Raw genomic sequence first — 25529 nt, forward strand, 5'->3', positions numbered from 1 at the left:
AGTACAATGATGGATTAAAATTTGAGAAAGCAATTAAGGCTTTATACTTCAACTCGCATTTAAGAACAATTTAACTTCTAATCATTAGCATATCTTCTATTATTATTATGCTATGTTACAATGCGTATTTAAAACACGAAGAACTTCCATCAAGTTCCACACAAAGAGAGGTCAAGCATTGTTATTATTTAATTACGCTTTAATAGACGTTTAATAATAGTTAATTAGAAGAAACCATAGAATGTAGATAATGCTATCTTATTCTATCATAGATTCGTTTTTTTCATTTTTTTTTCTTTTTATGTATAATCATGATATGACGTACACGGTATATGTAGACTAATCTACGATCATCGATACCGATCAATACCATCGATCCGTATGTATTCGCTGAATATTTTTCTTTTTTTTTTTTTTATACAGATATACCGTATATACCCGGCATCATTACCTGAATTATCTGACTTTTATTAACTTTATCGAATTTTTCTTGTTTCGTATACATCTAGACTTAAAAACAAATACAATTTTGTATTCGGAAAGGGGAAGGTTTGATTTCTATAGTTTCAATGGAACACCTCGTAGAGACGAGTTCTAATTAATTTAATTAGCCCCCAGATCTACGAGAAGCCTGAGACTTTTGCATTATGTTAATTTGATTTTTATGCTCATTTGGCTTTCGTTATTATAATATTTTTTATATTATTTTTTCATTCAGAGATAATACGAGACACATATAAAGAGACTGTATATATTGACGTTTCATTTTATGCGAAGGTTACGTCTTGTCGAGAAGAATTATTAGTACATATCGGAGAAATGGTAATAATAATTATTTAATCGTGCTTATTACGTAAAACACTGATTCCCAAACTTAAGGACGCGGCAGTTTTCAAACAACTTTCCAATTAATTCGATATTTTAAAAGTTATTTAAATATTTATTTAATATTTATTTACTTTTAACTATATTTTTTTTTTCGTAAAAAAGTAGTTTATTACTTTTATCATTAGAATAAGTAAGTTTATTATTGATTACATCCTAATAAGAATGAAAACGTCCGAAAAGTTTGGAAACCCTTTTGAATGTATAAGACATAGTTAACATCAAATACGGTATATTTATCTATGTGACAATTGAAAGGATAAAAATCTCTGTTCACAAATATTGTACCTGATTTTAAGTATAAATATCAATGAAAAGAAACTCGAACAGAGAGCCATTTTAAAACAATCATACGCAGAAGAATGTGCGTGGAAAACTAACGAATTAAACGAACAAAATGTTCGTGTTAATGACAACATATTTTATTTTTTTTTTTTTTTTTTTAGAGGAAGACAAAGTTAACGGGCATTTTATATAGAGACCGTCGATCGTCCACTTGTCTTTCTTCTTCTTTTTTATCCGTCGACGTTATTTTAAAAGAAACATAAACTATTTCTAATTGGGAATTTCTATTATGCTATAATTGATAATTATACAACGTTCAAAAATTCGTATGGGCTCGTAACGATGCATATATTCTAGCAAGAATATATTTTTTATAAAGAATCTCAACGGCAGTCATTTCGTGTTGATTCTTGAAACTAAAGATTTTACCACAGTGTATTATTATACAATTATCATCATGTCATGAAACGTTTCATCATCGATACAGTAATATAATAATAATAATAATCGTAACTTTATAAAACATACAAAAAAAGAAAAAATTATTTCCTTAAAAAAAAATATATATATTTGCCAATTATATTTACAATTTACTATATATTATATTTATCAGATTACTTATTTAAAGATTTGATAAAAGAAAGAAAACAAAATTTATGACAGTATCAAAGAATAATTAATAATTTTTAATAATTTAATTATGTCACTGTATCGAGGACAAGATCAATAATATTCATAAATAAATCGATACACAGCAATTACAGAGTTGACAGAATTGTAAAAAAAAAAAGTTATTGAATCCAGCTATACTCTTTAATATATTCGTATAGCGATTATCAATATTTGGCCACATATAATGGAAGTAATTCTGAAAATAGCCAACATGTATAATCGATAATTATTATCGATGGAGCATATACTGACAGTAACGTTCAAACGTTTATTAAGTCAGATTTTATGATCGTACTTGATGAAATTTCTTTTTTCAATTATAATCATTGTCAATACTTAAAATACAATATTTCCTTCTCTGTTCATTTGAAAATTAGAGTTCACGTGAAAAAGACAAGATAGTGTGTTTTTCGTTGCCTGTTATGAAACAGATCGCTGCGTACTCCACTTAAGTGATTGATCGACGATTTTTCTTCTCGTTTATTGTTTACCCGACTTCTTGCTTGCTCGTTCTCCTAAAACATAAAAATATATTATAGATCAACAGATATATATACAATTATATATATTTAAAATATAGATCTATATATTTTAATATAATAACTTTGATTGTTTCAATTTATAATTTGCAAAATTGAATTATTTAATTATTACTATGATGAAATTTTGCTTCGACATTAAATTTTTCATTTATTTTTGTATCTTTAAAACTATAAAATAGGTAAGTCAATTTATTTTTATGTTTGTAAGAGAAAAAATATTTATTTACTTTGAAAAAAAATTCTTCAAAGAAAAAGAATCATGATGGTAAACAAAAATTCTTCTTAATGTAAAGTTTCATTATTCAAATATTTAGTCACGGCATTTACTATCATTTATTACTATATTATTGCTGAATGAATGACCTCTTAACAAGAATCTAATTCTATCAATATCATCAAACATATCAATACAATATCAATATCAATCTTAAATATATTACTATAGTATTAATTAATATATAAACAATTATGTACACTCAAATTATTCTTAAGAGCAAAGAATATAATATTATGTTGTACAATCGATATCCATAAATAAAGAAATAAAATTATTTATAGATATTAAAGTCAATTACGACTGTAATAAATCTCTATGAAAATGATCATAGAAAGCGATTAAATAGCATTAAATGAAGAAAAAAGCTTATCTATTTTCGAAATAAACTCTTTTTCACATATAATTGTATATAACGAAAAAGAAGAATTAAAAATATACCTTTGGGTGATTTTTTGGTGTTGGTTTCCAGTTTACACCTCTTGGTCAATCGACGCGTTTTTTCGCATGAAGTATCACTATTCGCTTTTAAATTGTCCACTCTTGTCATCAGCTGATTCATGCATCCGCTCCACGTGCCCTTTTCGTACCGGCAAGCTGTATTCCCCGCCAAGCAGGGATAATCACACCATCATAAACTCCATTATTATTCATTCATGATACAAGTTAAGGCGACAACGGTGCACATCTTGCATTACAAAATGACATGACGCGACTATTGATTTTCTAATTAGATTTTTTTTAAAAAGAATCTTTTTTCATGAATTTATACATGCATTAATAAACAGCAATATATAACAAAATTTAATAAAAAAAAAAATTGTCATTCAACTTCGTTTTAAAGATGTTCGTATATAATTATAATATCATTGTTAAAGAATGCTCTATTTAAACTCTCATGAATATTCGGAATATCGATAAAATTGTTACATGAATCATGAGAATTTAATTTAATTTTCTGAAATAGAGTTTCGAGCAAACGCCCACGCATAGAATAGAAATATCTGCATGGCAATGCATGGCGAATTAGATTCTGAATCTCAGGTCTAATTGAATTGAAAAGAATAAATGGAATAGCAACTATTAATTAAAAAGTTCCATGATTATGTACAACTATATGATCATTCTAATGTAACCATTCTTTATGATGCTTCAATTTATAATCATAATATATTTTTTTTTCTTTTTTTTTGAATGAAGTTTACATCTGAATCTAAACAAATCTATAAGTTAATTAACTCTTGTATAATTTGAATCGAAATTTTATGGAGAAAACGTCGATATACAATCATTAATTCATAATTTGTTCAGATCAATTTCATTTCTAATAGTTTTAAATATTGAAGAAACAATGCACCGTTGCCTGAAATCATAGATAAATTGGATAGCGTTCTTCGTTCCATTTAATTAATTAAAAGATTTCTGAGATTCTCACTAATTAATTCCATCTAAAGAACTATTCAACTTCATCTCTGAATTTAAATTGCGCATATCAAATTAAGGAAAAACTTATTATACATTGTTTATAATCAATGAAACATAAAAATGGTACGTTTAAATATTAATCCTTAACGTGGAATTTTATAAGAATATATATTTTTAATATAAAACAAATTTTCAAAATAAAATTTGCGAGAATCTCTTTGATATTATGTACTTAATATTCTATAACAATTTTTATAATATTTTCATTTGATCATAATCATTAGGAAAAACAGAATTGATTTGAATTTTGCAAGCAATTTATAATTGATGAATTGAATTTTTTTATCAGGATAAATATTTATTTATTTATTTTAATCAAATAAATTTAAGATAAAAAAAAGTAAATGTAAAGAAAAATTCGAGTGAACAGCGTTGCGGATCACGGATAGCGTACCTTTTTTGCATTTTTTCTGGATGGTCTTGGTCTGCTCGCACGACTTGTCGCCCTTTTTAAGGTTCAGTGTTCTGGACCGAGTGTTGGTTTTCGAGTCGCACTCCGACCATTGACCCTTCACGTATCTGCACGACGAAGTACTGCCGGATGCTGTGTCAACAGATGTAAAACGTCAATAGAGATAATTGAAGGCACAGCCGATCAAGTGGATAGAGAAATTTCCGAACGTGCAGGACGGCCTTTAATTACGATGCAAAAGTCTAACCCTTTTCTCTCTATATTGGCCTAGGATTAACACGTTTAATAGTTATATTTATCTCTTCTACTATAACAATAGTAATAGTGGATGTTAATTTTGTGAAAGGCTATTCATTGTTTAAAACATTTTTAAGAATTTTTAAGATAGAAAATTATTATATTGTAAAATAGTATTGTAATTATAACAATTATTGTATAATATTATGCAGAATCCACTAATTTTATCAAAATATTAGATATAGATAATACTAACATTATAAAAAATTATTAATTGATGAACACATATATATTTTTAAAATATTTTCTTCAAAATAAAAATTGAAATTTAATAAGAAATATATATATATTCAATATCGTTGATGATGAAATATGCCATAAAAAGATATAAAAATATACCTTTATATATTGATCTAATATATATAATTCTTATATATGAAACCCATTCAGGATTAAGTCATGACTTTGTAATTGTTGAACAATTATTATTCATTGTACAAATATTCATTATACATTCATTGTACATTGTCAACTTCAGATTGAAGCTAGACATGTTTAGCTTTGAATATCAATATTTCCTATGAAGTTGAAGAGAAGGAGAGACATTACGTTCATTGTCTTTTTGTTTTTCTTCACATTGCCAGACAAAACTAAAAATAGAAACAATATATATCTTTTCATTTCATTGATTTTATCTTATTTTATTAATTTGATATATAAGAATGTATTAAATTATGAAAATAAAGAAAAAGAAAATAAAAGCCATATAAAAGTCTTAGATTAATTTTTAATAAATATATAAATAACTAAATAATATAATAATAATAATAATACAAATTTTACATCACATAAAATTAATGAAGATAAAATAAACATAATTTAAAAAACAAAGAATATATATAATATACAATTTGAAAATTTTATTTTTTCTAAATTGCATCTTATACTTATACTATAAACTAAATTAAAACATTGAAAAAACAAAAATATAACTTACAATCTGAAAAAAATGTTTAAATAATTTAATTATAGATTCATAAAATAAAAATAAACATTAATATATAATTTAAAAATTATTTATACGATTTTTTATAATGTTAAATCTTGCAAACAAGCAAAGATTGCACAGAAGGGAAGGGATATAACTATGAAACGAAACGAGGAAAGCAAATAGAAAGTTGCAGTAACCAAGAAGCATGGCGCGAGCTTCGTAGCTCGACCTGTAATTCAACGTGATCCTCGAAGTTGGAATTTCAGCAGTGGCTTTCTTTCAGTGACTTGTTCCATCCTGAAAAGGAACTCGAAGAAAAGCCCTCTCTTCTTTACCCCTCTTTTTCCCCTCCCAGAAGCTCGATCCTGGGTCGAATAAATTTCTAAGACCAAATGATCTTAGTCGAGAATGAAAGCGGGTGCGCGTCGCTGGATGATATTTCAATTGTATTCCCTGGCCGTGGGAGACGAAACCCGAAAGATGAGAAAAAAAATCGTGGAGAAACAAAAGAAGCTTTTCAATAAAATCAGGATTCACAATACCATATTTCAATCCACTATAAAAACATGTTTTTTTGATATATACGCTCAATCGAGTTTATTAATGTATTTGTCACGTTATCTTTCATTTCTTTTGTTTTCATTTTTTTTGTCTTTTTTTTTTTTTTTTTATTACTCTTTGAATGGCTAATTTTCAATAACGTCGACCCAATTCTAATAAAAACAGTCAACACTGCTTGACCTAGAACGTATACTTGGAAACAAACACTAACTACTTTTCTCAAGATAAAACACCTCTGAAAAGATTCCAAAGAATACACAATGGACGTGACTTCTGTTCGCGTGGTATAATTAAAGAGGATTTTTAAGCACAAAGATTCTTATGGACGCCATGATACTCCTACACACTATTGACCTCTTCACGAAACAATCTATCTCGAACACCTTGTAAACACTTATCAGATATATTAAGTTTCTTCATTTCTCAACGAAACTAACAAGGACTTTTCCCAGAACTTCCAAGATTTCAATCCTTCTCGTTGATCTTTCAAAACTCGGTCTATAATAGGAACTTTTAATGAAGACTTTTCAAAGAACAGTAAAAGTAAATAAATCTTGTAGGATAATTTCGTCGTAGTTGAAAATCAAAGCGAAGACTGTTTTAGATTCTTATTATATTTTTTTTTTTTTTTTAAGAATGAAAATGAAGAATAAAGAAATGAGTGAAAATGATTTTTTCTTATTCTTTATTATATTATTATTAAAAAGTTGGAAAGAAAAGTATAGATTTTGACCAATTATTGTATTAACTTAATTTTGATATTTTAAACTTATTTAAAAATAAAGAATATAATAAAACAAAACATACTGAAAAAAGTATATACTGTAGACAAAAAAAGGGAATACAAATTATTAAAAATATATTATAAAATATATATATGTGTGTACTTTAAATAATTAATGAAAATAATAGTTAATAAAAATTATTATTAAATTTATTCTGATCTTAATTTTATTAAAAATATAAAAAATGTTGAAAATTGTATATAATCTTAATTTTTTAACCAGAAATTATATATCTTTGTTTTCTAAATTTTACCTTATTTCAACATAATGCGTATATGTACAGAATATTAATATATTCGTGAGATATCTTTGAAAGCTTGATTCTCAAAGCCAAAAAAAAAAGCAAAAGTTGATACATACGAATGTCGATTGAGGCTTATTTATTAAGTTATAGGCAATTGAAGTTTGCATTAGATGAAATGAGACGAAAATAAAGCAGGATAACTCTATCATGAGTGTCTCATGAATATATTAATATTCTGTATTATACTCTATAAGTACAGTAATTTTCCAATACATATCTACGGACTATTTCCATCAATTAATTAGTTCGAAATAGATCTATCATTCGTATCAAAGTAATTTAAAAATTGTATTAGAATAAAAAAAATATAATTTTTTTTTTAAATTTTTGATTAAATTGTTACAAAATAATTTAATCGATATAGATTATAGATTTGTATAATCAAAATAATATATATATAAAAACACCAAACAATGGAAAAATCTAAAAGCTCTATATATCAACAAGCCATGACAGTATCCTTCTCCATTTTGTTCACAAACAATAGCCTTGAAAATACGTCGAAGAAAAGGGACACTAGTAAAAAAATAATGATGAAACTTTATACAAATATAGTTTTATAAATATTTTTTCATCACATTTTCACGTCTGATCATTCTCAACACTTGTTTTCACAAACTTATTACACATAAATTTATTTAATTTCAATTATTAAGAAATAATCTGTTTATGTATTATTATTCTTATACACTTATTCATTATACTATCTCATTTAATACTTTTCATTTTCATTCTTGAGGCAAGCCCAATAGAGAATAATGTCAATTTTTGAAAATTTACTTTTTCGTATATATAACCAAACATATCATTCAGATACTATTTATTATATATGTATATTTATGTAAAGATTTTTAATTAAATTTAATACGTACCTCGTTCTTTAGTGCCACGAACGGTTCGCACAAGAACTTCCTTATCGTCTTCTTCCCAGAGATCAGATTCCGCTCTGGCGGTAACAATGATCATCAAGAGGGCGACACCGACCAGCGCTAAACTCCACCACAACTTCATTCTGTATGCAAAAAAAAGAAAAATTAAAGAAAAAAAAATAAGAAGAGTTTAAATTAATATCTTGTTAATTTTTATTTTTAATCAGTATCGTTTTAATTATTATTATTATATATCAGAGTATTGAGAAATGAGATTAGATAAATATTCAACGAAAAAAAAAATTCTGTCTATTTAAAGTGAAGAATGGTTAAAATTAAAAAATGGAAGTAAAAGCATCGCATCATATTCTTGTACAACACTTAAAAATAACGATTTTACCATTGTATATTGCAATCATATAACCGGGCAGAAAATAATTTCTCACAAAAAAAAAAAAATAATCGAAAATATAAAATAGAAATTTTTTTTAAACATCTAACTAATATACATACAAGATATTAATATATTTGTGAATAATTTTTGAAGAATTGGTTTTATATCTACATATAAAATTAGTATGTATGAAAAATATCGGTGAAATTTCATTAAATTAATTTTGTACTGGATGAAGCAAAATGAAGAATATATATATATATATAAAATGAAATGATTGTATGATATGATATCACAATTGCAAAAATATCTTGTATACTCAAAATAGATCGATATTTCGAGTCAGTTTACCAACTAGAAATTTTTGCTGTTAATATAAAATTCGCAAAAAAAAAAAAAATATATATATATATTTTCTTTTTTTTGTTTGCGTTTTTTTTTTCAATTTCATAAAAATAAATTCGAATGCTCGTTAGAAAATCAATTTTCTCTGTGCCAACATGAATTCGATGGTCGACATTCTTTCCATTTCTCTCTCTCTCTCTCTCTCTCTCTCTCTCTCTCTCTCTCTCTCTCTCTTTCGTCGAACATTTACTAACACATAGAGATTCGAATGCTATTTTTTTCCTGTGGATGGCGCGTTCGAAATTTACGGGTCAATTCATTCCCGCCATTGCCACGAGATTGGAACCTCCTCTCTATATGAGAAGAACTAATGTTTTTACAGTTACAGAATTCTTGATGGTTATTGTTCTCACAAACATTGAATAACGAATATAGATTTCTAGCTTTTTCAATATATATTGATCAAATTAATCGAACAAACATTTCTAATTAATATCGATATAAGAATTTATTTGCGAACAATTTTTAATAGATATTGAATAATTTTTTTATCCAAAATATTTTTGATTTAATTATCATATACCAAATTTTCGAATATTGTGTGCATTAATAAATTGTGTGTCTTAACGAATAATAATTTTATTTTACGAATGTTTTCGAGCAATAAGTCACGTTTAAAAACATAGGTTAAACAAACCAGTAGTTTGCATATCATCGGAGAGTTTCATCCATTTATCCCTCGTAAATTTTGTAATCGCCTGGTAATATGGGAAGTACTAATTGCCAAAGCTGCAAGCCTCAATGAATTCTCGTAATTATTGAAATCAATAGAAGAGAGCTCTGTAGCAGAAGAATCACGATAAATGAACGGTTAAATGTTTTCTATCTTAATATTCGATTAAATGGTAGAATTTGTCGAAAACAAATGGAAATTTATTCTGTGGAATATCACATATCTAATTGTACATAATACATATATATTCACGCATGCTTGTACAAATGCTTTCAGGATGAAATAAATAAAGTAACCAAAAAATTTTTATAAATTTTTTATAAATTTTCAACATGTTTTTTTTTAATAGACAAGATTAAAATATTGTGTTGATTTATATTATATTTCTTCACTTGATAAAAAATTTTGAAAAAAATTTCAATATCACTAATGAACTAAAAGTGAATGTAAAAAATGATTCAATATAAAAAAAAAATTTTCAGTTGCGAAGAAAATCCAAAAATTGCTAAAACAGTTCAACTCTATTTTTTTTTAGATGGCATTACTATTCATGAAAAAATTGCTATATTTTACGTCTTATTTTGTATGTATACTGATATTTGACACAGATGTATGCACGATTTAAATCGTCATGTTAATTAATAGGGAAGTGCGGGGGCGAGAAAATTATACCGAAAGCAATTCGTCGCCCTTCCACGGGAGGAAACGTTCGTTTGTCTCTTACATTTGCACCGCAATTACTGAAATCTTGTCCATTTGTGTCAACGATTTCGACAATCAATGTCAATGAAACAATGATACATTTATCTTATTACAAAGCTACTTTGCGGTGCAATCAATCGAAATTGTTCGGACAATAAACGCTGAATAAACCAACTTACATGTATCAACAGTCTTGCTTTTACACATTGTTGGGAGAAACTTAATTTTACGTTACTATTCAATTCAATCATTGATCAAATATTCATGATTTCGCGTTTCAAAAAGCGATGAGAACTGGAACACTTCATTAAAAATATTTTTTAAATTAATAAAATTAATATATATATTAAAAAATATTTTTAAAAAAATATTGATAATTATTACTAATAATTTTAAGATTAATCGTAATATTAATGATATTAAAAATAAAATTAACGAAATTAACGAATTTTCATTAAATTGTGTTGAACGATTTTAATCTTTGATGGCGAATCATGATTTGGATAAATAATCTATCGAAAAAGAATAAATGGAATAAAAAAAAAAAAAGTTCGAAAGAAAAATATCTATTCGATTTCTCATAAAAAAAAGAAATTATGAATAAAGAAACAGTTCTTGTTTTGAAGAACAGTCGTGACAATTGAACGTCTCTAATGAATGCCACGTTTTAATTAATTTCCTAAAAGAAACTCCAGAAAGACGATATCGATTCAGTTACTCGCAGTTATTGAAACTGTGGATTGAGAGAACAAAGTAGGATAGAATGAAGGGAAGGGGTATAGGAAAGCTTTGAGAGGGAAGAAAGAGGAGAGAAGTACTATGCAAATTTTTATTGCTACGCGTTGTACAGTTAACTTTGAATCATTTTCACTAATGAGCTCCCCTAGAAAGCATTATATGAAAACTCCTAATTGTTACTCAGTGACTAACGTTGAACCATGAATTCAATTTTCATAAAATGGACGACTGTATGTACATACATGTAATTACTGATTAGTAAGTACAACGCCAGTATCGCTCTGCAAATTATGATAATTTAGCAGTGGTGGTTTATCGCGCGCATTTTGGTTAGAAATAAATTAAATATAAATTAAATGAATGGTATCCGTATAAAACTATCACTTCTGATATTCATTGTATCGAACAAAAGTTTATTTTTATGAAACAGAAATAGATTGTATCTCTATCGGAAAAGTTCACTTTTAGCTTTCATTCCAATTGTTTTTTTTCGATTATAGAATATTTTTCCATCATTGTTCGATGGGAACTGAAGTTCAGTGAAAATTACGATAGATGTCGTTGATTGTTAACCTCTTAAGGTACGTTCACATGATCAACGTATATTGTCAATAATTGAAGATTCCCGTACATGAAAACGATCGATATATATTAAGGTATTGTTGTTAATATATGATATATTATATAATATATAATGTACATAGTATATTGTAAACAATTACAATAACAAACAAGAATATTGACAAAAATATATATATTGATTGTCCACACACGCATTATTATGACATTCAAGTATGTAGTTATTAAATATTGATAAGAATATTAATCTTTTATAATTATTATCGAAACATGCTAAAGATTGTAAGCTAAAAGAGAAAAGGAGGTCAACTGTAGAATGACGGGAAAGGGAGCAATGATTTTTTAATGTCGAGAGACCTCGCGCGACACGACGTATTATAACCTCGTTTCAACGAAAGGGATGTTAATTAATCTTAAGAAGCAACTGTCTTCGTTAACGCGGCGTTACAAATGAGAAACTAGTTTCCAACTTTTTAAATTTATAATTAAGTCGGTTTCTTCATCTCATTTTTCACTTTTCATTTCAGAAATTTATATTTATTGTATTATAATTATAGGAGATAATATATTATAATCATTAAATTTAAACATATTTTTACACGTAAGATTTTATTATATTATTAATATTTATTTATACATCTTAAGTTAATTATGGCACTATATAACTTTTTATAGTTTCATTAAAATTAATGACATACGGAAGTGTGTCACATATTTACAATTTATGAACCATAAATTTCATGCAAACTTCGTTTTTCAGCTACTAATTTTATCAAGATAATAAAATTTTTCTTTTTAATAACATTACTTGTGGGAAATGATATTGTACGGTATATATGGACGCAATATAACAAACAAGTTATAAATAAAAATCACATTATATGCATCACTCTCAAAATTACAAACAAATCCGTTAAATGTAATAAATAAATAAAATAAAATAAATTTTTAAAAAAATATTTACTGGAAAATCTCTATTAAATCTCTTAAACAATTTTAATAATTTCCGTACATTATTAGCTGTTAATAAAAATTGTAATATATTATTTTATATTATTCTATGAATTTTCTATATAATAAACGAAGAAATTCCAATACATTGATACATAAAAATATAATTATAAAGCTACTTCTGATCAAAAAATCTTTCGTTTCTAAACATTGTAATTCATAATTCTAATTTCTAATATCTAATTTTTCATGTTTAATTTATACTTAATATACCTACAAAGTAAATTTCATAGAAGATATAAGAAAATTTCAAAGTGCGAAGCATAGAATTCAAATTCGTTCAAAATCCAAATAAACGAGAAAGGATTAACACGAAAATAGCTGTGAAGAATAAATTTTAACGAAAGGATAGGCATATAAGAGAATAGAAGAAATCGGCCCGAAACCAGCGACGAAAAGTTTAATAACCGCGCGTTAATGAACGGCAGCTGCAGTTCCGCGAATTGTGCTTGCAATCGTGCCCATTTCACACAAGCTGCATTCTTATGGGGTGAAAAGAACGGCCACCAATAAGAGAGAAAAAAAGAATAGTAGAGCGGAGGGTTACAAAAAGAGAGGAAAACAAAAAGAAAGAAAGAAAAGGGATTAAAAATTGAGAACGCAAAGAAAAATTGAAGGAAATGAATTAAAAAATGCGAGAAGGAAAAAGTGAGAATGGAATTGAGAATCAAAAAGAGAAAGAAAAAGTTAATATATGAAGAATTTTAAAAGAAGTAAAAAAAAAAAAAAAAGAAATGATTGAATAAAAAAGCAATAGAAAAAAATTATTAGAGATGAAAATAAGAAAACAATAAAAAATTTAAAAAGTAATCGAAGAAAAGAAAAATATCATAATAAAATGGAGAGAAAACTGCATACTCAAATAATGAATGAAAATAAAAATGAATAAAAAACAAAATAGTATTTTTTATTATATAATTATGAAGCTATACATGTATACATAGTATATATATATAATATACAATTAAAAGAATAAAAAAGAAGTAATATAAGTATATAAAGTAGTATAATAAAGAAAAAGAACCATCAAATAAAAATGAAATGATAAAAGATAATATAAATAAAGAAAATAAATTAGTCACAGACATATATTAATCTAAATCGATAAGAAGACAAAAAAATATAGATTATAAAGCATAATTCCAAAATAAAATTTTCATTTTTTTAAATTTTATTCACTTAAAATTATCATTTATCTATAACATTTAATTATATCACATAATTAAAAGTTAAGTGGTATTAAATTTATATAAACATATATATTAGTTGAATATAACAAAAAATTAATATTCTTTAAATTGTGTTTCTAATTAACATTGCGTACAAATTCACTTCCAATTTGCTTCGGTATACGATTAAATTAGCACAAAATATACATATTCAATAAATCGTAATTATAATTTCGAATCGATATGATATGGGAAATTTAATCTATTCCAAAGAACATGGCACAATATGCACAATTTTCAATATATTATTTTTTTACTATAATAAGTATTCATTGTATTAATTTTATAGATTAATTAGCACTTTGTATAATAAATATTATATCCGTTATCAATTTTATAAATAATCATAAATTAATGATAATCGAAACAAAAAAAAAATCATATTGTTTTAATAAAATTTATATTGTAGTTAAAAAAATTTTAATGAAATAAAATTTTAATAAGATTTCTATTAAAATCCATTTTATGGCATATACGTATATGTATAATATTTAAATATGTCGCTCTTCACTGAATTTTTCTTGAAAAAGTCGGTGCTTTTCCAATAGAGCTTCATAAATATGCGGAACGACGTGTGGTAGGCGCGACAAAATTGCGACACTGCGGCCCTGACCGATCTCGGCCACGGAAGCTGTAGATTGATTTGGTAAAGGGTGCACACGACGATACGCATAAATCATTGTTTCAAGGTCCTTCCTTACATCACACATGGTTGAACGATATGCACCATTAGAAGTGCATAATATTCAACACTTTGAGCACATCTTCAAAGAGACCTTTTGAAATTGATTGCGAAACAGTGGCTCCCAAACCGATAGTTTTGCGAACAAAATTCAAGGACTAAGTCATTGAAAAACTTGTTATAATCTCTAATATTCTATTACTTTTTATTTGAAATTCAATTTTTTTTATTTTACTACAATATGATATAATTATTTGGAAACATTTAGGAATTATATATAAAAGAATAATTGCATTTGGATGTTTATTGTTGAATAAGTAAATTTTTGTCAAGATTTTCTAAAAATCTTTTATTAAGTTAAATTTTAAATTCAATTACTATAAACAAAGATATTTATTTATAAAAACTAAAATTTGTAATGTTCTTGATGTGTTTTTATAAAAGTTAAAAAATTCCATGAATATTTCACTGGATTAAATCGAAGAAAATTCTGGAAGATAACATGATAATTCTATCGATCACTAATATTTTTATTCATTTTATTCATTACTAAATGTAATACGAATAATATTTTTCCCATATATTGGCATTTCGAAGATTGGATATAAAATATTATCAATATAATAAATTTGGTCAAACTATTATTTTTAGTTCCTAACCTATAAAATGATCAACAAGAAATAGTTCGTTGCTGAAAGGACATTGTCCATTGAAAAAACGACATGAAATACGAAGAATTTTCACCGAACAATAGAAGAAAAGAACTTCAATTTCCGTTATATACAATTCAACCAATGAAATGAAATAAATCGTTATCATTCTATTCGTATTGCGAATAATTCAGAATTTCTTATATGATCAAATGACTTTCTATTTCATCTATTTCATAAAAAGATTAAATAAATATTTACTTATATATTATATACTCTTTTTCTTGTTATATCGATTGATTAAATCAATATTTGAGTACTAGAGAAAAATAAAATTATATATCCTATATAATAACTTACCACAATATTCGTAAACAAAATTTAACAGAGTCAACGAACTTAACGAAGTCATGCAATCACAAATTTCAGCATTCTTATTATTATGATTATAATGCTACAGAAAATTTTTAATATTATGTTATGCTGTTGATTTTTAAAACGATGTTATTTACGAGATTGAATTATTCTCCAAGAATAACTAATTAATCACACTATGGACGCCATCTTCACTAACCATGATAATAACGTAGAAATTGTTTTTATCAACAATACTATTCGCGTGAAGTGGCGCTCTAGTTAATTGCTGTAACTACTGATTATTGTTTGTATATTTTATATTTTACATAAATATTAAAAAGAAATATAAATCCTAAAATATAATTTTATAAAATATCAAGATAAATTATTAAATTATCAAGATTTCAAAGAGATTTTTTTTAATAAAAATACTATATATATATATAATATATGTAAAATTTAGATACATTTATTACATTTATCTTAAGAAATACTAAAAATCATAGAATATTCCATCATTTTGTTTGATATTATACATGTGTGTGTATATATATATATATATATATATATATATATATATATATATATATATATATATATTTATGTTTTTTATACTAACTGAAATCGATCATCTCTTCGATGATCCTAAATTGAAATTTTTACATGAACAGCAAATTCTGTGAATTCTGTTATTATTGCTACATTAATTGAAGAAGTATAAATTTATAAAATATATAAATTCCATAGCATAAGTTTTATGAGTATCACTTCATCTAAAAATATTATAGAAATGAATTGAAAAATTATAAAGAGATCCAAAGAAAATAAAGAATTCTCATTATACTTGGCAAAATAATAATTTAAGTAAATATATAAATAATAATTTCTGTCAAGAAAAACAATATGATTTCTTCAGCCATAAATATCCTTCAACACATTCTGAGAATAAATAATCGTTGTCGCCATGTGTTCCAAAGATTCCTTAAGAAAAAATCTCACAATGGTATCTCACAAGTTTTCTGTTTACCTTTAAGGTAAACTTTTCGACTCTGAAATGGTAGTTCTTTTCAGGGAGGTCGAAAAAGTTAAAAATGTGTATTTTGGATTTGTTTGGCCTTTTCAATGTTTACTGATACACGATATCGACTTTTCAGCTACGTTTACATTTGTACAAATGTAGAAAAAATATATATATGACAGATGACGTATAATAAACAGAAAATTAAAAAAACAAGTATTTTTATAGAAGCTAAAAAATATATGTAAAAATCCTTTCAAAGAAAAATTATTAATTTTTCTTTCCATATTGTATATATTATGTATAAATAAGAAAAAATGAAAAAAAAAAAAAAAAAGAAATAAAAAATAAAATCAGTAATAATATTTATTTCTATAAAATCAAATAATAGTTAATATAAAATACTGATTTTGATAACTGTATTATATTATTGATAATTGATATTATATTGATAAATTAATAAAAACAACAATATGATTTTCAAATTTCTATGATTTTCAGTGTTAATATTTAACTGTAAGTAAAAAATATGATATTAAAAATATTTCCTATACTTTTCATACTTTAAAAAATATATATATATAAGATATGAATTGAGTTTAAAATTTGATATCCGAGATATATAGTGTACGAATATACATATAAGGATATACGTATAAGGATATAGAAGTTATCTTCGTCGTTCAACTGTAAACCATGGAATTTGACGAATTTCAAGCTTTCAGAATCTGCGAGCATTTATAGGAGAGCATATAGAAAGCAAGCATATAGATCTGCATTCTCTATGACATATTCGTTGAAAAATCAATTTTGCATTAGGAAGATAGAAGAATAAATCGAAGAGATGCAATACCGGATGACTAGACGGATAGAATGGTTATGGTGTAACCAATAAAGCTTTTTGAATTATATACGATTATATACGAATATACATGATTATATTTGCAACAATAATAAATAACAATGAATTAAATATTATAAATATAACTGTTGAATCTCTTTTGAATAATTAAATTAATCTCTTCATTTTTACATTTCATATTGCATACTCCATTTAACATTTTAATTTATAATTTCAACTCAAAATACATATTATTTTATATCATATTTTATATTATATTTTATAATTTCTTATTTATATATTTATTTATTCATTTATTTATTAAATAAAAAAATAGTTTTTAATTTTTGTTTAGTATAATAATAATGATCTCTCTCTCAAACTCAAAGTTTCTTTTGATATATTTAATATATCTTTCGATATATTAAAGATATCTTCATTAGTTTTACATATATTCTGGAATATTTTTGAAATTAGTGGAACGCAATAAGAATATATAGAAAGGGTTAAAAGGAGAAAAAAAAGGGGAAAAAGGAAGAAATTCAAAATCGTTAAAACTCCAACGTAACAGAGCACGAAAGTCGTTAAGTTAATTTGGCGTGTCACTTGGAAAATTCTCTTTAATTACGGAAGTCCACTTGAGCTTTTTCTATACCGGAATCGTAAGGAAGCTGCGTTTTAGAGATTCCGCCCTTATTACTTGGAAAGCGCTTTCCTCTTCAATTATAAAGCACTAACGAAATAAAAACAGGAGAAACAGTTACAAAAACGATGGGGGAATAATCTATCTATAATCATGCACAATATTTGCGATTAAAAAAAAGAGAAAAGAAAAAATATAAATTTTGACAATAGAATAAAAATAAATATTTGACTAGAATAAGCAAAATATTGGAAATTGATATTTTGATTTATATATACAAAATATTATCTCTCAATGGAAAATGGTAAATAAAATATTTTACGAATATTAAACAAAAAATAATTATTCTTAAAAAATAATTAAACTCTATTAAAAAAGCAAAATTCAGGAATTAAATTAATTTTTTTGAATTCATACATAAATTGAATACCATCGCTACAAAATATTGTGTAAATATTACCTAAAATTCAATTTTTAGGAATGAAATAAAATTAATTTTTAATTTTATCTAGTAATAATTAATTAATTTAATTACTTATATATAATAAATATATATTGTACAAACTTATTTCGAAACAAATATACTTACAAATATACCAATGTGAAATTAACACAAAATTATCCTAACCTATATTCGATAGTTTACATAGTATAATATAATCTATATATCTCCTCTGGAATAATTTTATTTGGTATAATAATAAATATATATTCCATTTGATAATATATAAATTTCATTTGACTTATTTCTTTACTAAAGAAAATATTATTGTATTAATTTCGAAAGATCGGATATCATATGTTTTACACGATTATAGTACTTACATCAAACAAAAATGGATGAAAAAAGAAAGAGAATAAAATAGAATAGGTGAAAGAAAGAAAGAGATGAAACACAGTGACAGTGGCGCCAGTGTAAATCCATACAGGCAACAAGAGAATCCTGGCGATGCTTGCGGCTTGGTTAACCAAGGAAATTCTGTTTAATTAGAGAAACCCACTCGAGAGACTTTCTTACGGAGAAAGCTATTTTTAAAAGATCCCTGTCTACTCCCCAGTTCACCCTCACTATGTCCTTTCTTCTTTTTCTCTCGCTGTGTGCATCAGAGAAGCCCAGCAGCGGAGCTTTGCTTTTGTTTATAGAGGCGTGCCAAATAGAACGACGTCGAAAAAAAAAGACATACGAAAGTGACAGAGAAAGAAAAAACTTGTATATGAACTTGTGTATGAAAGAAGATACGTATATATTGTACGTATATACCATGAGGTTTAACATGGAATACGTTCTTTTTGTTATGATGGAAGCTCAGATTAACAGATTTTTTGAAAATGTCCGAGGATAAAAAGCGATATAATGATATTAACGTTATTTTAAAGCTCGTTCTGTATTTTCAGTTCTTGCATTATACTTTTATTTATACATTATTTATACTTGTGTATATATATATATTGGTTTTAAAGAATTTTGAAAATTTAAAAAGTTAGAATAGTTTCTAATAAATATAATCTCTAAGAATAAGTGAATGATATTGAATATTTTATTTTAAATATTATGATTATATATATGATATATATATGATTCTAATTATTGTTTTCGAATTTTTAATTATCGTTAAAAAATTAATGAAAATGATAATATATATATGATAGTAAAAATGAAAAGATGTAACATATAAGAAAGATAACTGTTTTAAATTTATTTTATAAAAAAATAATTGTGTCAATCATATATGTTACAACAATTCATTTTTCTGAACTATTCTTTCTTTTTCAAAATTTATTATATTATTTAAATGTTATTATAAAAGTTATAATAAATTTAAAATAATAAAATTATAATAAAATTATTATAATCCATTTTTATTGATTATTTTAAATTCAAAAAATTTATATACAAATAAAAAAGATTTTGAATAAAAATATTATCTATCTATCTCTCTATATATATATTAAACATTTTATTAAAAGCTGAAATGAAAACATTTTAAGGACTGTCAAATTGATTGCAAGTGCAATATAAATAAAATAAATAAAAAAAAATAAGAGAAAACTAAAAAAAGTTATTTGGAAAATAAGTAAATTAAAAAATTGAAAAAATAGATAAATAATTTTCACGAAAATTAAAAATATCAATTTATAGGTTAGATGAGAATCTAACAAGCATTTAACAATAAAGAAATATGAATGATAATTGAAAAGTTTTATTATTTGTCTTCCATTTGACAATGAGAAAAAGAAAAAAATGTAACACTGCATCGGAATTATCGGATTACTCTGATTGAATATTGTCAAAGTCAAGAAACAATATAGTAACTTTTACCTTTGTGAAGAGTCGTCGTCTCATGGATAGCCATTGTTACATTCGATGACAGAGACGTGTATATAATAACGTTTATGCATTCATATTTGAAAATTGAAAAAGAAGTTTGAAAACTGATGAGACAGACTGCTCTTTGGAATTCAATATTTTTATGAAATGAATATTCATGAACTATTATAGTTATATAATATATAAAATCAACTACTTCAACAAATAATTAAAATTTTCATCAAATTAATAAAAATATATAGAGAATGTTTCAAAAATTGAATATTGATTTACTAAATTGCATTATTAGAATATTAATACATTCTTATTTTTAGAAATTTAATGATATAATATATAATATAATAATAATAAAATATAAATGTTTGACAAATTTGGATTTTTATCTTTTAAAAATATTGTATATCTAAAAATAAAAGAAGAAGAATAAGAAATATGAAAAATTTTAATATTAACAATCTTTTATTTTCAATGTGTGCAGCTATAAAAATAATTTATTATCCATCATTTTCTTCAATCCAAGTTCAATAATACTGGAAAATATCGTGAGCTACGAAAATGTAATCAAAGTCGATCATTGCACTTGCATGCATGCAGGCATGGTTCTAAATTAAGACGATAAACAACACTATATTTGGGAGTTTTATATCAATGTTGTGATACCACTGGAAATCGTACGTCAAACTTCCTATTTGTGAAATATTGCAGATGTTTGAAGTAAACACACGTTAATAACATTTTCGAAGGCATTGATTCCTGTTAAGAAAAAAAAAAAAAGAAAATAGTAAAAATAGCAAAGGTTAAAACAGGAAATGTGCCACGTTCCACTTGGCAACACTCCTGATTTGGAAATGTTGCATACGTAGCGCAATAAAGGAAATAGAAACCGAAGTGAGGTTAGGTAGACAACAAAAATGAAGAAAACAAGAACTATTCCTAAAATTTAATTAAATTAATGGCATAAGCGTGTATAATTAAAGAACAGAAATTTAAGATAAGAAATTATATGTTTATTGATCAAGGTTACAGTTATATTTCTCTAATTTAATATTCGGATATCTTACAAGTATAGAATACTAATACTTTATGACAAGTGAACAATCAATTTTAATTAATTCAATAAGAGATATTAAAATTCTTTAAAATTGACATTTTTAAATTATTTACTTATTTTTTTTAAATATCTTTATTATTATTAATAGTTTTAAATATTTATATTAATATTTATTAACAGAATAATTCTTGAATATTTAATTTCGCAATATTTTTCTCTTTTCCAAAAGTATTTAAAATTAAAAGAAATTCCATTAATAAAATTTTCATCTTTAATTTTTATTTTGAATAATTCATAATGTTAGTATCACTAATTAAAAACACAATTATAAAAAAACTAATTAAAGTAATCAAAAAATAGAAAAACCAACTTTTCATTTAATTAATATATTCACGTTTTGAATATTTGAAGTATGAATATATATATTAAAAAAAAAAGTATATTAAATTATATTAGAACATAAATTGAATATATTATAAATATATACGAATAAATAAAATTTAGCAGTGGAATCGATTTTTCGTTGCTAAAAGTTGTATAATAGTCGAAATATTTAGAGATCGAATGGAATTGACAAAATTATCGGGAGCAACGGACTAGAGACGAAGACAATGAGACAATAAACGCGCGTTTCCCTTTGTCGAAGTTGTTCGACGAGGCTATTGTCACGTTACGACGTAGTGCGCCATCACCACGTTTTCCGAGTTCGATATTTTTCTGGTATCCAAAATGCAATCGAAGCAATGGGAATTGAATATATATTCGAGATCAATACATGATAATATACACAACGTGATCCTTAATCGCGTTTCGACGATTTAATAAAGACTGTATATGTGCTGCCCTCTACACAAATTGAAGAAACTAACGCATTTTAAGTAAAATATACCAGTGTTCCAATCTATCACATAACTACGAATAAAAATTGTTCTTTCTCAAATTTTCAATTTTTTTTCAATTTTGATCATTTCACTGGATTCTGATTTCTCATGAGATCTATTTGCAAATAAGAAGTTATTTGATCATTATAAAATGTGACAATTCAAATAAGATTCGAATATGCAAATATTTCATCGTAAGAAATTTTTTAATTCGAAAACTTTGATATAAACTTTATATATAAAAAATAAATATTTAATTATTAAATTTATTATAAAAATTTTAATAGATTTTTGTAAGGATTTAGTTTTTTTTAGAGAAATAAAGAATTCAAAAATTTTAGGAAATAAACAGTTCTAATATACCAAAGTTCATACAGAGTTCCCTCAACGAGAGAAGTCATTCTAAGCTTTGCAGTTTAGCTTAGACAACACTGAACTATGTAAAGGATTTGGATGATTAGAAAGATCATATTAAAGAAAATTACATAATAATCACAGTACATTTTTTATACAATAATATATCTTCTGATTAAAACTTAGTAAAATTTCAAAATCTTTGAATTTCTTTTTTTAAACAAACTATTAGTTGCATTTTATAATCGAATATAATCAAATTTCGAAAATCCAATAATAGAAATCAAATAATAGAAAAAATCAAGAAAATCAAGGAAAAGAAATACAAAAAGATCATTGATCATTAATCTGAAAAGTATTATAAAATGAAATATAAAATAAAAAGAAACGAATATAAAAAAAGTAGCTAGTTATGCACCCAAAAACAAAGGAAGAGATATATAGTTTCTTAAAAAAATAAAAAAAGAAACTATTATGAATAGAAAAAAAAAATAAAAAAAAAAAATAGAATGTAGTAGAACTAGACCTATGATAGAATAAGACGTATCGAAAATGTCATAAGAGAACAACTCAAGTAGGATGCAATACTGAGTTTACTGCAGGCAGTAAAGCAGATAATGCGTTGTCAGATATAGCCGGCAGTTCGACACATACAGCCACTAGTCTCGACATATCCATATAGGGAACGTTGCTCTTGGATCCAGATATACATGCTATTATATTCGTTTTTGAACCACGCATCTTTTATGAAAGACAGCTTTTCTCAGAATTAATAGAATAAAACTAACTTTGATTATTTTTGTTCATAATTATATTTTAAGAAAAATAAATTTATTTAATAAGAGATCAATTTTTTTCAGAGAAGAAAACTAATATATTTACTATTCAATAATAACTAGAATTTCATTATTAATTTTATTATGTAAAGATTTTTATTATTTAAATATTTTTATATGATAAGTATATTTGAGACAAACAAAATTAAAATTAAAATCGATTTTCAATTCTAATATCTCTTTGTTTTTTAATATCTCTTATTTTGGTTCAAGTTTCAAGCTGATCCTAACAGAAATATGTATTCATTATTGCATCTCATATATTCGCTTTCTCCCTGCATTATGGGTATTAATCCGTAAATTCCGGAGTCATTAAATGAAAAACCCGGTTAATATGAACATTTATGTACTATGTAATATGATCATTTGACAATGTAATTAAACATATTATTATGGATCATCAATAGAGAAAATCGTTAAATTTTCTTAATAATACTTTTAAATAAAATGTATTTCTACGATATTTCAATTTTAAAGTGTATTTCAATTTTAAAATTTTTATAATGATATAAAAAAAAAATATAAGAAATATAACATACTTAAAATCATTACTTGGTATATAAATGCCAAAATAAATATAATATAAATATTTTTTTACAACTATTACATACATTCTTATTTTGTTGAAATGTTGTTATAAAATTTAGAAACAAAAAATTAAAACATTATAAAACATGTTAAAAACATTATACACTAAAGTAGAAAGTCTCTTCACATGTTACTAATAAAAGGTAAACAAAAATTCATTGATTTTCTCAATTCATGAACTGTTTATAATTTCTCATTCAAATAACATAAGAGTTAACATTTAGATAAATAGATTCAAATGACAGAGATTCTATTATTAATCAATTACTGAATAACACTATTTCATTTCAATAAATATAATCCAAATAAATGGAGCACTATTAGTTATTATTAGAATTCAATTTACCTAATAAAACTAATCATCAAATAAACAGATTTACAAATGAATTAATAAGTCTTGTAATCAAAAAGATAATTTGACTTGTTTCCACAGGTACAGACAATCATAATACATTCAATCAAAGCTGTAATATACGAGCAAACGAAACGTGAAGAAACATTTTTGTCCAGCAGATGCCGCCATTATACATATATATATATATATATATATATATGCTTTGGTCCTAAAAAAAATTCGCATGTAACCATCCGTGAGTGGCCTTTGAAGGCCACCCATTTCTTTGAACTCGGGTTCGTTTTGAGTCCGATGTGCTCGTATATTTTTAGTTACCGGTTTCTCTTTTTCTTGTATATCACTAGGCTGTAAAGGGCCATTTTTGCTCGTGGCCCGGATAAATGGCCAAGTGGAGGCGTGCTGTTCAAAGCCCGTACTCTCTCAAATCTACTCTCATCTACTGGCATTATATCTAAAAATCCGATTTCCTGTTATCTGTATATTTTCCTCTCTTTTTCTATACTAAAAAAATGAAAAAAAAGGAAAAAAGATATGAAGACAAATTGCATGTTTATACGAAGATGTAAAATTATATCGTCTGCCGGGATATCTCCAATTAAAATTTTCTTTTTAGGCTGAAACAAAGAAAGTATGCAAATATATATATTAGCAAAGAATAAAAAAAAAAGAGAGATTGGTTGAAAAATCTGTTCATAAGAGAAGTAATTTATAAAATAATGAGTTTGAATATCATCTATGATTTTCTCTTATTCGTCCTCAACTCCCTCTATATTCTTCTGAATAATTCATAAATGGAAATGAATAATAAAATATTACGTATCACCATAAGCCCCAAGCTGCTTAAGTATATTACCTATGCCAGTGTTTTTACGCGTATTGTAAGCACGATTACCGGTTAAAACGATGTGTGG

The 25529-nt window shown here is 25.1% G+C and overlaps 2 protein-coding genes across 3 annotated transcripts in view; one reads left to right on the forward strand and one right to left on the reverse strand.

Moving 5' to 3' along the window:
- Positions 1-25529, forward strand: part of LOC724680 — a 48805-nt gene that overhangs the window by 2798 nt on the left and 20478 nt on the right. The gene's annotated exons all lie outside the window — the stretch shown is intronic.
- Positions 297-25529, reverse strand: part of LOC551031 — a 36551-nt gene continuing 11318 nt past the window's right edge. Inside the window, exons 1-5 of one of the 2 annotated variants that reach the window (XM_016913021.2) lie at positions 15726-15931; positions 8306-8445; positions 4538-4687; positions 3100-3255; positions 297-2357 (exon numbers count right to left, since the gene is read on the reverse strand). In XM_016913021.2, the coding sequence (XP_016768510.1) occupies positions 2323-2357; positions 3100-3255; positions 4538-4687; positions 8306-8444 (480 nt within the window). In that variant the 5' untranslated portion in view covers position 8445; positions 15726-15931 and the 3' untranslated portion in view covers positions 297-2322. Of the gene's footprint in view, positions 2358-3099; positions 3256-4537; positions 4688-8305; positions 8446-15725; positions 15932-25529 lie in introns of those variants that run through there. The other variant, XM_006570090.3, reaches the window with a different exon arrangement.

The sequence above is a fragment of the Apis mellifera genome, linkage group LG1 (assembly GCF_003254395.2).
Source record: "Apis mellifera strain DH4 linkage group LG1, Amel_HAv3.1, whole genome shotgun sequence".
In the NCBI taxonomy this organism is placed as follows: Eukaryota; Metazoa; Arthropoda; class Insecta; order Hymenoptera; family Apidae; genus Apis; species Apis mellifera.